This window comes from Dryobates pubescens, chromosome 4, assembly GCF_014839835.1.
Source record: "Dryobates pubescens isolate bDryPub1 chromosome 4, bDryPub1.pri, whole genome shotgun sequence".
Lineage (NCBI taxonomy): Eukaryota > Metazoa > Chordata > Aves > Piciformes > Picidae > Dryobates > Dryobates pubescens.
The window spans coordinates 14,429,083-14,445,512 of NC_071615.1; the positions used below are offsets into that span (position 1 = coordinate 14,429,083).

The 16,430-nt window shown below is 45.8% G+C and overlaps 1 protein-coding gene across 2 annotated transcripts in view; it reads right to left on the bottom strand.

Annotated features, from left to right (window-relative positions):
- Positions 1–16,430, bottom strand: part of ABAT (4-aminobutyrate aminotransferase) — a 62,196-nt gene that overhangs the window by 23,752 nt on the left and 22,014 nt on the right. For both annotated transcript variants that reach the window (XM_054180636.1, XM_054180638.1), the window contains exons 2-5: positions 15,976–16,104; positions 6,007–6,104; positions 5,182–5,211; positions 4,561–4,678 (exon numbers count right to left, since the gene is read on the bottom strand). In XM_054180636.1, the coding sequence (XP_054036611.1) occupies positions 4,561–4,678; positions 5,182–5,211; positions 6,007–6,104; positions 15,976–16,045 (316 nt within the window). In that variant the 5' untranslated portion in view covers positions 16,046–16,104. The remainder of the gene's footprint in view (positions 1–4,560; positions 4,679–5,181; positions 5,212–6,006; positions 6,105–15,975; positions 16,105–16,430) is intronic.

Below are 16,430 nucleotides of genomic sequence, written 5' to 3' on the forward strand. Positions count from 1 at the left end.
CCCGTCAAGTCTTCTCCTAAAAACCTCCAGTGATGGTGACTCCACCACCTCCCCAGGCAGCCCATTCCAATGTGCAATCACTCTTTCTGTATAGAACTTTTTTCTAACATCCAGCCTGTATCTCCCCTGGCGCAGCCTGAGACTGTGTCCTCTTGTTCTGGTACTGCTTGCCTGGGAGAAGAGACCAACATCCGTCTGTCTACAACCTCCCTTCAGGTAGTTGTAGAGAGTAATAAGGTCACCCCTCAGTCTCCTCTTCTCCAGGCTAAGCAACCCCAGCTCCCTGCCTCTCCCATTCTCTGTGCTTCTGGCCCAGCCTTTGTCCTAACACTCCCTACTCAGTCTCAAACACACCCCAGTAAAAGCAGAGAGGATTCTTAAAGCCTGACCCTTTCTGAAAGAGCAGAGATGCTGAGCTGGGAGGTGGTTCACAGACACAAAACTAAGGCCAGGAAGAACTAAATGATTAAGTAACTATTATGTAACTCTGGCAGACAAAATCAAATGCTCTAGGCTGAGACAGCAGACAGGAACTTATTTCACTGCCTTGACCAAGGCAAGGGTTTGCAGCTTCACAAATCCACTCTCGAATACATCCCCATAAGAAGTGACAGAGCTGGCGCTTAATACACAGGCACCTGCTTCATCACTCTTGCTGTGTTCCTAGATCAATGTGGCAGAAGAGTACACGTCCTCCAGGCTCAGGACTGCGCCTGTCTGCAAGAGGAAGAAAACTAGAAGCTGTCAAAAAACCAAGTTGGAGAAGGGATCAATCTGAAGTGAGCAGCAGGCTGCTGTCAATAACATCCAACTACACCTCTCTGCCATCTCCCCAAACAAAACCAGACCTTCTCAGCACTGAGAAACAGATTGTTTCATTTGCTATCCAGGATGTTTGCTAGTAAACATGGTGAGAGAATCCCATCTTGCATTTGGCTCTGTGGGGTTTCCAACTCTGAGATGGATTAGCTACAGCATTAGGAGTATGCTGTGCTATACCTTTCCCAAGAGTCTGTGGTTAAAAACTGTTTGATTTTTTTTCCCTTTTCCAGCAAGAAACAGCCCAGAACATCTTTGCCTAAAGGTTTTTTTATACTTTAATTCTTATCTCTCTGCACAGGCACTTATTACCTCTCAACCTCTGAAGATAAATATGCTCTAGTGCTGCAGATCATTATTAAATCTTGGGGAGTCCTGACAGATTCATAAAAGGCTTTATTGGATTTACTTGCAGAAAGATAAGCACAGAGGACTAGCAAGCACCTTGTGATCTTGTTTTGGTGTCTCAGTCTAGAACCTAACTGTCATCAAGAGGGACATTATTAGCAACCTCTGCAGCTTCAGATTATCACTCTTGTCATTCAGCACCATTTGAAAAACTCAGTCAATGCTGTGTGTTCACTTAGACTGAGGTCAGCCTCTAAGTATTACATTTGCATTTACTTCTTGTTGCCAAACATCAGAGACATTCTCTGAGAAGCTGTATGAAGCACTGCACTACAGTTCCTTCATGACTGAGGAACGTGTCCCTTAGGACAAACAACTCAGGAAGGCACTGCCATGCAGGAAGGAGGAACTAGACTCTGGACTCTCATCTCTGTGCCACCAGTTTCAATCAACCAGAGAAAGTAAACTACAGAAACCCCTCCCCAGCTAGAAAACATTTTCCTGGTAATATTTAAATTCTATACACAAAAACTATAGTAAGTGTGTCCACACCACCAAGCTCTAGAAGGTCAGAAAGCCTCAGTGCAATCTTTACCACCTTAATTTCATTCTTTTGGAGTATGCACTGACTTTCTTGAGCTACATCATAGAATTGTTAGGGTTGGAAGGGACCTCAAGGATCATCTAGTTCCATCCCCCCTGCCATGGCCAGGGACACCTCACACTAGGTCAGATTGCCCAGAGCCACATCCAGCCTGGCCTTAAAAATATCCAGGGATGAGGCTTCCACCACCTCCCTGGGCAACCTGTTCCAGTGTCTCACCACCCTTATGGGGAAGAACTTCTTCCTAACATCCAATCTGAATCTACCCATTTCTACTTTTTTTCCATTCCCCCCAGTCCTATCACTCCCTGACACCCTAAAAAGTCCCTCCCCAGCTTTCTTGTAGACCCCCTTCAGATACTGGAAGGCCACAATTAGGTATCCTGGGAGCCTTCTCTTCTCCAGACTGATCAGCCCCAACTCCCTCAATCTGTCCTCATAGGAGAGGTGCTCCAGCCCTCTGATCATCCTTGTGGCCCTTCTCTGGACACCTTCCAGCACCTCCAGATCCTTCCTGTAATAAGGGCTCCAGAACTAGACACAGTACTCCAGGTGGGGTCTCACCAGAGCAGAGCAGAAGGGGAGAATCACCTCCCTCGACCTGCTGGCTATGCTTCTCTTGATGCAGCCCAGAATGTGATTGGCTTTCTAGGCTGCAAGTGCACACACTGGTGGCTCATGTTGAGCTTCTCATCCACCAGCACCCCTAAGTCCTTTTCCTCAGGGCTGCTGTCAAGCATCATCATCTCAAACATCACCATACATTAGTTCCTCTAAATCACCATTCTTGTGTTAGGAGTGGGGAGTCTTGAACACTAAATGCAGTTTCCTTTCCTAGAAACCTGAAATCCAATCCTGTCCAAGTCAGCTCAGCGTTGGCACACAAGCAGCATGCCCCTATCTCCACACTAGCAGCAGCAAAATTACTGCAGCACAGCCTCTGAAAGATAAAAGAACATCCAGAACTTGTTTTGATGAAAATAAGCTCTGCGGCTCTGAGCAGCCTGGTCTAGTGTGAGGTGTCCCTGCCCATGGCAGGGGGGGTTGGAACTGGATGATCCTTAAGATCCCTTCCAACCCTACCAATTCCACGATTCTGAGCTACAAACAATGAAGACCTCTGGTACTGCATGAGAGCACAAATATTAACTGTCTGCAAAGAAGACTGGGATAACTGAAACCCCACTGCAGTCACAAGGTCTTAGATGACAAAAAACTTAATAACAAGCTAAACCTCACTAACTTCTGTTTCCCAATAAAGGAGGCCTGCAGGGCTCATTTGGAGCCATCACTGTTTCTATACATAGCACAACATCTACTTTCGAAACTAGCCCAGCACTTTAGCAGCCAGGCAGAAAGGGACCTGGGGGTACTGGTTGAAGGTAGCCTGAACATGAGCCAGCAGTGTGCCCAGGTGGCCAAGAAGGCAAATGGCATCCTGGCCTGTCTCAGGAACAGTGTGGCTAGCAAGAGCAGGGAGGTCATTGTGCCCCTGTACTCAGCACTGGTTAGGCCACACCTTGAGTCCTATGTCCAGTTCTGGGCTCTTCAGTTTAGGAAAGATGTTGACTTGCTGGAATGTGTCCAGAGAAGGGCAACAAAGCTGGGGAGGGGTTTGGAGCACAGCCCTATGAGGAGAGGCTGAGGGAGCTGAGGTTGCTTAGCCTGGAGAAGAGTAGGCTCAGAGGAGACCTTATTGCTGTCTACAACTACCTGAAGGGAGGTTGTAGCCAGGTGGGGATTGGTCTCTTCTCCCAGGCAAACAGCACCAGAACAAGAGGACACAGTCTCAAGCTGCACCAGGGGAGGTTTAGGCTGGATGTTAGGAAGAAGTTCTTCACAGAAAGAGTGATTGCCCATTGGAATGGGCTGCCCAGGGAGGTGGTAGGGTTACCATCACTGGAGGTGTTTAGGAAGAGACTGGATGGGGTGCTTGGTGCCATGGTTTAGTTGATTAGATGGTGTTGGATGACAGGTTGGACTCGATGATCTCAAAGGTCTTTTCCAACCTATTCTATTCTATTTTTTAGGCTTCTGCAGCAATGTATTTTTAAGCAATTGAGAGGAACCATGGATGAGGAACAAACAAACTGAACACCTACTGAAACCTATACTCCTTGCAGCTGGGCCCTGCATCTCTGCCTTGCAGCTTTTACTCCTTGGAGTGCTTCACACACACACACACACACACACACACACACACACACACACACACACACACACACACAAATCAGCTGACTTTCCTAAGCCCTTGACAAGCTCATTGCTTGGTCACTCAGCCCAACTGACCTGCCACCTTTGTTTTCACACAGCACCACAGGTCTTGTTTGGTCTTGATTCACCCAAATGGCCAACTCCCCTTTTCAGTTTTTCAGAGGTGGAAATGTTAACCAAAGCACATCCTTTACTGTTAAAATGTTTAAGTCAGGTTTGTTAATGTTTAAACCAGTAACACACTGGTTACAGAATCACAAAGTACACCAATAAAAGCAAACAAAGACAACCTCAATTGCAGAACTTGCATATTCAAGTTGAGATTAATACCAGAGCTTCTTCCAGGAACCACTATGTACTCCAGTCAGCTGTACCTACTGAATTTGTGGTTTCTTCAGCTAGTCAAAACCACCAGCAGGGAACAGCCAGCAGTAAGGTGTACCCCGATCACAACAAGGCACACATTATGTCAGCTGTGGCTTTTTGAGTTAATCAACCAACTTCTCTCATAGTGACTAAGACAAGAAAACAGCTTGAGGACAAAGTGTAAAGTTTTGGCACAGCTGTCTCCCTACCTATTGGGACGGATGAAATCTGAGAGTAGAGATCCAGCATGCGATTGCCATCAACATCTACCAGGTAGTTCCCTCGGCTCTCTTCGTAGTTGCAAAAGAAGTGCACAGCTTCTGCGTTCTTGAAGGGAAAAAACAAACCATCAATGCTTTGCAAAGGAGCAGCTTGGAGGAAAAGTGCAACTAACCTGACCAAAATAACTAATGATAGGATACAAAGACATGTTATAGTCATGGCAAGGGAATTAACTGTAGAGGGACTGTCAGAACGGATGGGATGCAGTTTTTTTCCCTACAGAGATGAAGCACAGACTTTGAGGAATTGCTCATCTTGGGAAGGCAACATGCACTTAGGCTGACATAGCTCAAAGATAGCTGTGTGTTCAAAGGCCATTTCACAAAACCCCAAAAGAAAAGTCACTGATCCTAGCAAAGTAATTCAGCGGTATGCAAAAAGATTTGATTGAAATGCACACATGAACTATATACAATATGCTCAGCATGGAAACCCAGGGCCAGGGCTTTTTTTTATATGGAATGAGACATGCTAAATGGGATTTGAACACAGGTTCTGCAATCTCAATGCTAACACCCCCCCCAGACTCAGAAAAGTTGACAAATTACCTGCATGCCATTCAGCTGCTTCATTAGTTCCTGCAGAAAAGCAAACACAAGAGTCTCAGGTACGTAATGACCAGAAGTTGAAGGAGAATGCATGTTTCTTTTGTATGATCACAGAAATCCCATGCAAAACTTGCAGTGCCATGTGCTCACCAGGCCCCTCTGCTTGCCACATCAGCTTCCATAGTGAATCTTGCAAATGCTGCAGTCACAACTAGTAACTGTGGCACGCAGAGCTACGTGGGCTGCAAACACAATTTTGTTGTATAGCTCCAAAAAGAGAAAGCTGCCTCTTCTGTATTTATCAGCTGAACTGAGAAAACAAGAGCAAAGCCAGAGACAGCCAGAAGGGACTCTGGCATGGTGCTTCTAGCAAGACAGCTCCTTTAAAAACAAAACAGAACTCAGAACACCCAGCAATGCTGACTGTGCCAGAGGAAAACAATGCCCAGCAAACTGAAACTCTTACTTCATTTCAAGACCAAAGCATTATTTCACATCACAAAAAGCCAAGTAAGGTTCTGTTTCAGCAGGAAGACAAGCAACCTAGCCTTGATGGGATGTTTCATCAAACTGATGCTCTTTTGCTTTCAATTACTTCACAGGGGAAATTAGCAGCTGAGATTCAGCTCTCTCTCTGAGAGGGGCATGTCATTCCTGAGCTCTTCATTCTCAGAGTCTTGATAAAAGTGGGCACAGACTCCTGTGAAATGATGGTGTGATGTTTATTCACATAAAATGTTAAGTTTGGAATGAAATCTGTTCTCAAGCAAGTTAAACATAGCAAAACAAAAGTAGAATACAAGGTACTATCCTTTGGGAACTTACTCTAGATCGTGGTCCAGGAACTTCTGTCTTCATTAGAGGTCCATCATAATCAAAATCCACATCAATTTTAGCTGCAGCTTGACTGATATACCTGCATCCTGTAAGAAACAGTGAAAAATCTCGAGTACAAACTGTATTTTCTGTGCTCTCCTCTACAATAAATATCCACACCTTACCTGACAACACCTGGCAGATGAGACCAATTACATTGTACTCTCTGCAGTGAGCTAAATATCTCACCTTTGACAAGTGTAAAAATAAAACTGATACCAGTGAAGTGGCTTTGCAAAAATAAACATCAAGTGAAATGACAAAGCAACTCTAGAGAAACAGAGGCAAATCCTGCTGTAAAGGACTGGAGGACTAAGAGCACATCTGTTCCTGGGCCTCTCCATCGTGCCTTGAGCATGTCTGCTCCAAATTCCCCTCTCCTACGCAGAAATGGCTTTGTTAGCTACCAGTAACAACTGAAAAGCCTGCTGGAGTTCACAGGTAAAAAAAACATTGTTATGTTCTGCAGTAGCTCAAAGAATATTGCTTGGAAAAGAATTATCTCAGAAAGGTAAATGGCTGTGTTTAAAATATCCAGCACCTTGCAGTGCAGCTCTGAAATGTGAGTCTAATGTAGTGGCAGTTTTCCCTCTGAGCCTGTCCCCTGACCTTGCTGTTCTTTATCCATGTGTGTAACTGGGGAATCATAATGAACTTGACATCTTAATGAAAGCAAGGGACAAATTCTTCTTGTGCTTCATCAATCACAGGGTCTGCTTCCCTTTCTGAAGTAACTGTTTCAAAAGCCAGGGTTTAGGCATAGGTCACATGGCAGAGGCAGTTTTGATTAAGTACATACTCCAAGCATGCGTGGCTCATTAAGGGGATTCCAGGATAACATGGCAATTGTACATTTGCAACAAAGGAAGTACAGACTCAAGAGCTCTACCAAGGAGACTATGAGCTTGCTCTGTACACTGGTTAGTGTTGACCTAAACTTAGCAATTACATTTTGTCATGGAGCACCTGCAAGTTTCCACCCTGCAGAATACAGAATGGCTTAAATTGGAAGGGACCTTAGAGATCATCCACCCCAACCTCCCTGTCATGGTCAGGGATGCCTCTCAACTAGACTGAGCTGTTCAGGGCCTCATCCAACCTGGCCTTGAACACCACAGGGAGAGGGCACCCACAGCATCCCTGGACAGCCTATTCCAGAGTCTCATCACCCTCATACTGAAGAACTTCTTTCTAACATCCAGTCTAAACCTACTCTTCCTCAGCTTCAAACTATTCCTCCTTGTTCTGTTGCTAGACCCCCTTAGGAGAAGTCCCTCTCACTCCTCACGTAGGATCCCTTCAGGTATTGGAAGGCAGCTCTAAGGTTCCCCTGAAGTCTTCTCTATCCTCATAGCAGAGGTGCTCCAGCCCTTGGATCATCTTTGTGACCTTCCACTGGACTCACTCCAGCGCTCTGTGTCATTCTTACAATGGGGACATCAGAACTGGACACAGTCAATGTGCTTAATGTTGGTGTATTCTGCTTTGACTAGATCAACATCCAAAACATGAGGGCACCACTTATTTTAGTCTGTCCTAGGCATTTGTAAGCTGCTGCAATTTGGACAGCCCCAAATGAAGATCCTTTGCACTCCTCCTTGCCAGGGGAAAGCCAAACTGCAGCTCGGTGTGCTGCTGGGATCCCTGGGCAGCACCAGCCCCGCTGTTCTTCCATAACCACCTCCCACTGCCAGAGCTTTGTTTCAGAAACACCCTGAAGAAGTTGTCAACTAAACCAAATGAAGACAGACAGAAGGTGTGCTCTGACACTGCTCAGCAATGTTTTGAACACAGCCATTTGGCCAAAATTTCCAACAGTGACTGGAGATGTTTGCTTCAGTCTGTGTCAGCCCAAGTTGAGACATCTCGAGCAAGCCTCATTTTAAGAAACTTTATCTGAAAAATCACAGCCCTCTGAAAACAACTCTGAGCAATTCAATTCACTGCTCATTTTGGGAACACTTAGTCTGCAAAGATGATTATTCTCCTCAGCTTTAATTCCAAGTCCCTACATGTGAGATGCGTCACTGCCTCTCTGCAAAGCTATTAATAGGTTTTGTTACAGCAACGCCGCTTCGGTTTTGTGTCATTCTGTTTGGTGTTCATGTAAATTGGAGACTGCATGACAACTGCTCTGCTGGGGGGAAAAAAAACCACTGCATATGAAAGATCAAAAGCTACACAATTCATAGCCAATAAAGCTGCAGATTTAGTAGACACACCAGGAAGTTTAAAAGGAGGAAAGAGCCCAAACGAACCCTTTTGCGCATCCTGCACCTTCCTTGGTGGAGATCACAGCAAACCAGCAGGAAATGCTTCCTTTCCCCTGCCATCTGCCCAGCCCAGGCTCTAGGTGCAACTTGGTATGATAAAGGGGAAAGTATCAAGAGACATAGAGAATATCCATGGCATTTTGGTAGGCAGCAGCATACATGGAATCATTTGACATGGATGTGAATTTAGGGCAGGTGAACTATAACCCCCACACAAGGTCCTCCTCACCCTCCTCCTCCTCAGACTTGCCTAGTGCTCTGCTCCCAGAGACCCTGTGCATCCCTTCCATTCCTCTCCAGGGTGCTCCCACCTGGAGCAGCAGCTCATGCAGGCAGTCTGCCAGCCTCAGTCTAACTCATATTCCATTAGAATACATTTGTTTGGACAGTGATTAAAGATTCCCTCTGCTGTTAGCAACCAAGCCACCCCTGCAAACGTGCGAGATGCCTGACTGCCAGCCTCTAAAACCGAGTCCAGGGGTCAAAGATTTCTCAGCCATCACCTATGAGGTGTGGGTAAAGTTTTTCACTGCCCTGAAGGACAATCTCTGAAATATTTTAAACAGACAAGGATTCTAAATTAAACATGGATTTAATTATGTCTCTCAAAAAAGTTCTGTAGTGGCTATCGCCAAGGGCACAGTCTCCCTGAAGAAAACACACACATTTACAGAGCTGTGCAACAGGGAATTCGTGGGGGGAATGTTTTACTGTTGTCCTATCTTGTTTAACACCAGGAGTCAAAAAGAGGTTGCCTCCCTCAGCCAGGCTGTAACAAAGACCAAAACCCTTGCTTTGTAAGCTCCTGCTCCATGTCATCAGGCTCTACAGGCAAGTGATTTCTAGGCTGATTCACCAATACACATTTGATTTTATATACTTGTTTGGAGGAGCCCACAGTTGTCTCTCTCATTTCGTTACCACCAGTACAACAGCTGCTGTACCAATTTATCCATCCTTACACTTGTCAAAGACTTGTTCCACCTCCCAGCTCAGGCAAAACCTGTGGTTTGAAGCTGAAGGAACTGTTTGCCATAAATAAAATGAAAATACCCTGTGTGACCAGATTAAGGGATTCTGAAGAGTGGGGTTTGTTTCTTTCCTTTAAGTAAAGGATGAAGAATATAGGCTAGCATAAAACCCTCAACCCCCCCACAAATCACAACATACTAGCAAAGACTTTGATGGTAGAAGCAAAAACCAAAGTGGAGTTAAGCCTTAAATTTCTTGTATTTTAACAAGAAATTCCCTTTAACTCCCTTTGAGAGTGTAACATAAATGAGTGAGATGAACTCACACAATTGCTAGCAAGGTCAACAGCTTTATTCCAAATAGCCCACTTCACTGCTCATCAGATATGCAGACTTGTTCACAGGGTTGGTTAAAAATAAATGAAACAACCCAAATTTCAAGAACATGAAAACATGGATCCCCTCCTTCCCTTCTTTGAATTCTTCCTCTACTCTTCAAGTAAATTTGGGCTCTGATCAGAAATGTTAATGACAAGCTAAAAGGCCAGCTCCTGCAAAGAGCTCAGTCTGTGCACACACAGGTTGTGCAAGTCACTGGCACTCACATGCAATGAGCTCTCCTCCTCCAGGAGCGTCTTAACAGCAACAAACTGGTTATCATCACAGGGCTGAAGACTTTTGAAGCCTAATGCTACCCTAGTGCTCAGGGACCTGTCCAAGTGCTCGTGAAAATGAAACAAAAGGAATCCCAGCAGTTTTTGCTAGCTGAGGACTCCAGTTCAGATTAATGCTGCTAGGCTGGAGGCACACAGAGGCACTGCCACAGCACTGTTCCCCTTCGGACAACCCATTCCATTCCAGCCTCACAGACTGCCCTGATTGCACAGCCTCAGCTGCTCTCCAATGGTGAAAGTCAGTCTGGCCACCCCCTGCATGAAGGCTCACCAGCTTTTTGGCACCACTCACTCTGCATACTCTGCAACACTTTGTCCTCTGGACCCCAAATAACCCCAGGACACGAGTGCTACCTCTTGCTTCCAGGCGCCCGAGGCCCTGCACACAGAGCCCAGTTCCGGAGGCGGTTCGCTCTCCTGCAAAGGCTTTTCCAAGCACTTGGACACCCCTTGGAGTGCCTTGAGGAGGATTTCAGCCCAGAGGTCATGCTCTGTCTCTCCTGCTTCCCCTACCCCAGGTAGTAGCGTGGCATTCTCCTAATGACGCAAGTAAATCAGATCAGTCACTGCAGTGTTTTGTCCCCCAGTAAACTGCAGTGTGCTCTGCTCAGCTGGCATTCCCATCTTGAATGTACTCAATGTACTTTACAACCTCACCCAAATCATTCCCATTTGACTTTTTAATAACAACTTACCCTGCAAAAGAAACACTCAAGTCAACCCATAACTTAGGCTACTTCAATTTGATACTTAGGAGTTCAGACATTTGCACGTCAGGTCTTGAACACTGCACTGTGCCTCTCCAAGAGACAGCAGAGACGGCACAGATAAAAACTGAGACTCTTATGATGTCCAAGCAAGGTAATTTCAAGAATTAGGAATCCCTAGTGGCAGGTTCCTCAGTGAACTAACAGTATTTCCTATGTAACAACAACAATGTCCTGTGGAATGAAAGATCTAGAACACAGAAAACACCCCAGAGGTCAGTGAGACTTATAACTCCCCAAATGGGGGGAGCTGAAACTCTCCAACAAATCCTTGACCTTAGGTGGTTGCTGCTTGTTTGTTTTTAATATTCTTCAATTCATACTGCACTCTAACTTGTGTGTAAATCAGCACCTAGGTGTTTAGAGTCATGCTCTTGGGCCAATGGACCAAATCAATCCACTGACTTTCTGCTGAGGTCTGTGATCAAACTGAGAAAAGGTTTCTGCTGGTGTTATTATCATTAGAATGGGACCAAATGACATGGCCTGAACTTATCTTCAAAGTGTGCTGAACTAATGGGCTACAGCAGAGTGTCCATCTCTGGAGCAGCGTGAAGAAAGCTCCAAAATTACATTTAGCTAATATGACCAAGAGGAGCCTCTTCTCCCTGATGAACAGAGCTTGTCTCTTCACATCAGGACAAAGTGAAAAACCAAACATAAATCAATTAATTTAATTATCAGAGCACATCAGCTGAATACTTTGCAGAGAGTTTTCTACCCATCCCATTTAAAGAGAGTGGGTATGGTAAGTTAAATTCTACTTTCCTTGCCTCTTGTGGGCTTTGCAAAGCTCCATGCAACACACATCTTCCTAAATGAGCAACATCAGCAAATGATCACATCCTTCCTCTTCATCCAGCAGGAAGTCATAATTTGTGAGCAGAGAGAAAAGCTCATTTTCCAACCTCTCTTTTCCATGCTGCCCTCATCACTTACCAGTGTGTCTCTCAGCAGTTCTGAACAAAGTCCCACATTGCTATAGCAACACAATTCATGTAAGTCTACCCTTCTAATGTTTTCCAGTGGGGGTATACACTGAGTACTGCTGTTACCAGGCCTCTGTGCTGAGTAGTCACCTCTGCTAACAAGACCCAGGTCCAAGACAGGGCTAGAAAGAAAGTGCTCAAGCCTCTGAGATGCCTGACCACAAGTAACACTCATATAAACACAGTTCCTGAGTGCCTGAGAACTGGCTGTTACCTGGGAGAAATGCCAGTGGAAGCACTGAAATTACATCAGTGCCATGAAGAGAAGCAACTCCAATAAACAAAGAAAAAGAAGTAAGTGAAAATAAATGCTGGCATAGCAGATCTCTGTAATGAGTGTCTTGCTGTGCAAGGCTGTAAAGTGAAAGCCCTCCAGTCCCCAGGGAGTCACTTCCCACCTGCCACAGCACTGCTGCCCTGTGCAAGGGCAGAAAGGCAATTTCCCTTGCATGCCTGTAACTCCTGCTCCATGGTGTCTATCAAACCACCTTCCAGACAGAATTTTTAGAGTGTGGAGGCCCTGACAGCCAAAAGTAGGAGGACTGTGATTTCCCCCAAATCTGCTTTTAGGTGTTGCAAGCAGAATCTGTTACTAACAGATCTTGAAATGGAATGGCAAAAGGCCAGGCTAGCTAGAGAGACTTGGAAAATGAACATCACTCTTGCATAATATTGTGAAAAATGAGAGTGCTATTTACAGACTGCTTATGCTGCAAGATCAGCAGCTCTTCCACATGAGATTGTTTCAGTGCTCCCACATACACACTGGAGATTTTATTGGAAGAAGATTCTCCAAAAGACAGGAAAATTTCAATATCAAACAGACTATACAGAAGTGGAAGCTGCTCTAAGGAAGAGCATAAAAACTTCCTTCTCTCCAGCACAGCATGGGCAGACTCATGGGAGCACCCGACTTCTGGTTTTCTTGTAGGTCCTGTGACCTGAATTAGTCATGAGAGCTCATCAGGACACCTCTGGAGATGAACAAGGAATGCCCAAGTGGGAAACCAGCCAGCATTGCCACAGCCACCTTTTGTGGCACAGAAAGAACAACAAAACTAGACAGGAACATCAAAGGCCTTACATGCACCTGAGAAACTGAAAACTGAAGTCCTAATTACCCTTCTTCTGACAACAGGTTTTAATATGATCATTTTTATATACTCAGCTTTTTGTGGGAACATTTGATCAGACAGAACAGTAAAGAATCCTCATCCAGTGGGAGAGGCTGCACTCCAGACTCAATGGTCAGTTCCCAGGCCATCAGCTGAAGCTGACCTCCAGTCCATGTTCTCCTCAATCCAGAGAAGGAAACTCATCCTTACTTCTCCCACACATCCCTCACCCATATCCACATTGTTCTGACTTGCTAGGGAAGCTCCTAATGTACAAACTGAAGGAAAAAACAAGTAAAAATAAGTCTTAGCAAGGGTTAATACTGGAGACAAAAGCAGGAGCAAAAGTAAAGTATTTCTCATAGCTTTCCAACCTCTTTCTGGCAACTGTGATGGGGATACTAGGAGTATCTCTCAGGCTTTACTGCAGCACATCCATGAGATTAAACCATTCCTATCCTCTGCAGAGAGATAGGGAATAAGCCAAGCTAGACAAGGTACAGCCTCAAGCACAGTTAGTCCATTTAGGGAATTGCAACAGAAGTGCAGAGAAACTGAAGGAGAAAAACTAGACCTGTGAGGAGAGGTTGAAACAATATTTAGATCTGTTGGGAAGAAAGTGAGGTCCAGGGGGAGGTAATAGGTTTCAAATGCACAAAAGGCTTCCATACAGAAAAAAAAATAAACTTTCCAGCTTCCAGGTCCTTTGAGGGCAAGACAAATAATAAGGAAAATTTTTCCCCCCCTATTTTGAAACTTAGGTTAAATATTAGAAACGTTTTAGAGGTAAGGTCAGTTCAGCAATACAGCAGACTGCCTGGGGAGGCTGCAGAAACTGCACTGCTGAGGGCCTTCATGAACAGGTCAGCATCCAAGAAGGGCATGGGCATGTACTAATGCACTGCCTTTGGGACAAATTGTTTGCCTGCTACTGTTGGATCCGAGCAGTGAGAATCCCTGAGAGATGTGTCCCTGGTACCCCACCAGTGGCCACCTCATCTTTCTAAAACACTTGGTTAGGCCACACCTTGAGTCCTGTGTCCAGTTCCTCAGCTTAAGAAAGGTGTTAAGATGCTGGAAGGTGTCCAGAGAAGGGCAACAAAGCTGGGGAGGGGTCTGGGGCACAGCCCTGTGAGGAGCAGCTAAGGGAGCTGGGGGTGTTCAGGCTGGAGAAGAAGAGGCTCAGGGGAGACCTTACTGCTCTCCACAACTACCTGAAGGGAGGTTGTAGCCAGGTGGGGGTTGGTCTCTTCTCCCAGGCAACCAGCACCAGAACAAGAGGACACAGTCTCAAGTTGTGCCAGGGGAGGTTTGGGCTGGAGGTGAGGAGAAAGTTCTTCCCAGAAAGAGTAACTGGCCCAGGGAGGTGGTGGAGTCCCCGTCCCTGGAGATGTTCAAAACAGGACTGGATGTGGCACTTGGAGCCATGGTTTAGTTACGAGGAGGTGTTAGGGATTAGGTCATAGGTTGGACTTGATGATCTCTGGAGTCTTTTCCAACCTGGTTGATTGCATGATTCTAACCAGTTTATTTCACCCTCAGGGCCAGCACAATGCTAACTCCCACACTTGCTTTAAAAATAAAAACAGAAATAATCAAATCTCTTTCTGTAAATAAGTTTGTCGTAGATTTGAGCTGAACAGGATTATTGCACTCAATGCACACACACACCACTGAAACATGACAGCCCCCAGGCACAGACATTCCCACCAAGAGGCAATCTATTCTCTCCTCCTCTCCACCTCCACCTCCCTTTGGCAAACCCTGTCATTTCAGTACCCACAGGGAAAAAAAGTAAAAATCAGCAGACCCAGTGGCACCACAGGATTTTTGTGGGAGTAAAGTACAAGGCTCTTTTGCCAGTCTGTAAAGCTCTGAGCTTGAGTGCTCAAAAACACCTTGGAGGAGAGCACTCAGGAGCTGAGAGCTCCTGGACACTGCCCTTGGCACTTCCTTAAAAGCAGCAGAGACCAAAAGCACTGCAACCTTAGCTGGGGCTCACAAAATGAAAATTGGTCTGAAGCTCTGATTTTTGCTGCAGGTGTCACAGCCTTCCACTTATTCTGTCAGCCAGGAATGCTGCAGGCTAAAAACCTGCCAGGATAGTTCCTTCTGGTGAGGGGTCCTCCTCTTGTTCCATCTTTTCCAATGTCTGGACACACACAGCATTCAGTCCTAAAGAGCCACACTCTGCCCAAAGGCCACAGACCTGTCATCACCCAACCTGCAGCCAAGGCCCTCTAATCTATGCTTCAACATTTCTGCTGTCTTTCCCCCCTACCCATTTCCTGAGCACAAGGATGGTTTAATAGAGCTCAGAGTTCTTTCTTACTGAAGATCTACACCCCCTCACTGCAATGGAGAGAAAGGAAGAGTGATTGCATTTGCCCTCCACTGACCTCAAGCATTTTGCCCAATAACAGTATTTGCCTCTGCAACTGGGAAGCAACAGAGGGAGGGACAGGGAGCACTCAGTGATGCTGAGATTTGCTCGAAGGAGCTACTAAAGGCCTGGCTGCTGCAAGCAGCACCAGAACAAGAGGACACAGTCTCAAGCTGCACCAGGGGAAGTTTAGGCTGGAGGTGAGGAGAAAGTTCTTCACAGAGAGAGTTGTTAGCCATTGGAATGTGCTGCCCAGGAAGGTGGTGGAGTCACCATCCCTGGAGGTGTCCAAGAGGGGACTGGACATGGCACTTGGTGCCATGGTTTAGTGGTCATGATGTCTTGGGTGACAGGTTGGACTTGATGATCTTTGAGGTCTTTTCCAACCTTATTGATTCTGTGATTCTGTGGTGCTGGTTGCCTGGGAGAAGAGACCAACCCCCTCCTGGCTACAACCTCCCTTCAGGTAGTTGTAGACAGCAATAAGGTCTCCCCTGAGCCTCCTCTTCTCCAGGCTAAACAACCCCAGCTCTCTCACTCTCTCCTTTCAGTTAGCACATTTAGACTGCCAATCATTAACTGAATGAGTTCTTGTTTGCAGAACAAAACCCCAAGAAGCACAGCACCTCTGAGGGCCACTTCTGGACTATCAATATGCAAGATGCAGAACATCATTCAACACCTCTGGATAAACTAGCATAAAGTGAATGCCTACCAAATACAAGAAAATACAAAAAGCCACTTACCAAAGACAGGTAGTCTGGAGTTTTGCTGCAGGCAACACGTCAGCTGTCGACTAAGCAACATCGAGGCCATTTTATCTTTTCTTCACTCAAAAAGATTCAATCTTGAGAGATTTCTTTCTGGCTGATGTTCTGAAAAATAAAGAAAAAAAGCAAAGCCAACACTTATTCATGTCCCCATGGCTGCAGCCACTATTACTGTGCCATTCCTTTCAATTTCACCTTTCACTAATTTCAATCCAAGGATGCTGACAGCAAGCCCTGACAGATTGTGATGATTTGCCTCACACACCCCAGAAGGCAAATCGTATCCTGGGCTGCATCAAGAGGAGTGTGGCCATCAGTGCAAGAGAGGTGATTCTGCCCCTCCACGCTGCTCTTGTGAGACCACACTTAAAACACTGTGTCCAGTTTCTGGTGTTCCCAGTATAAGGAGGACACAGAGCTGCTGCAGTGAG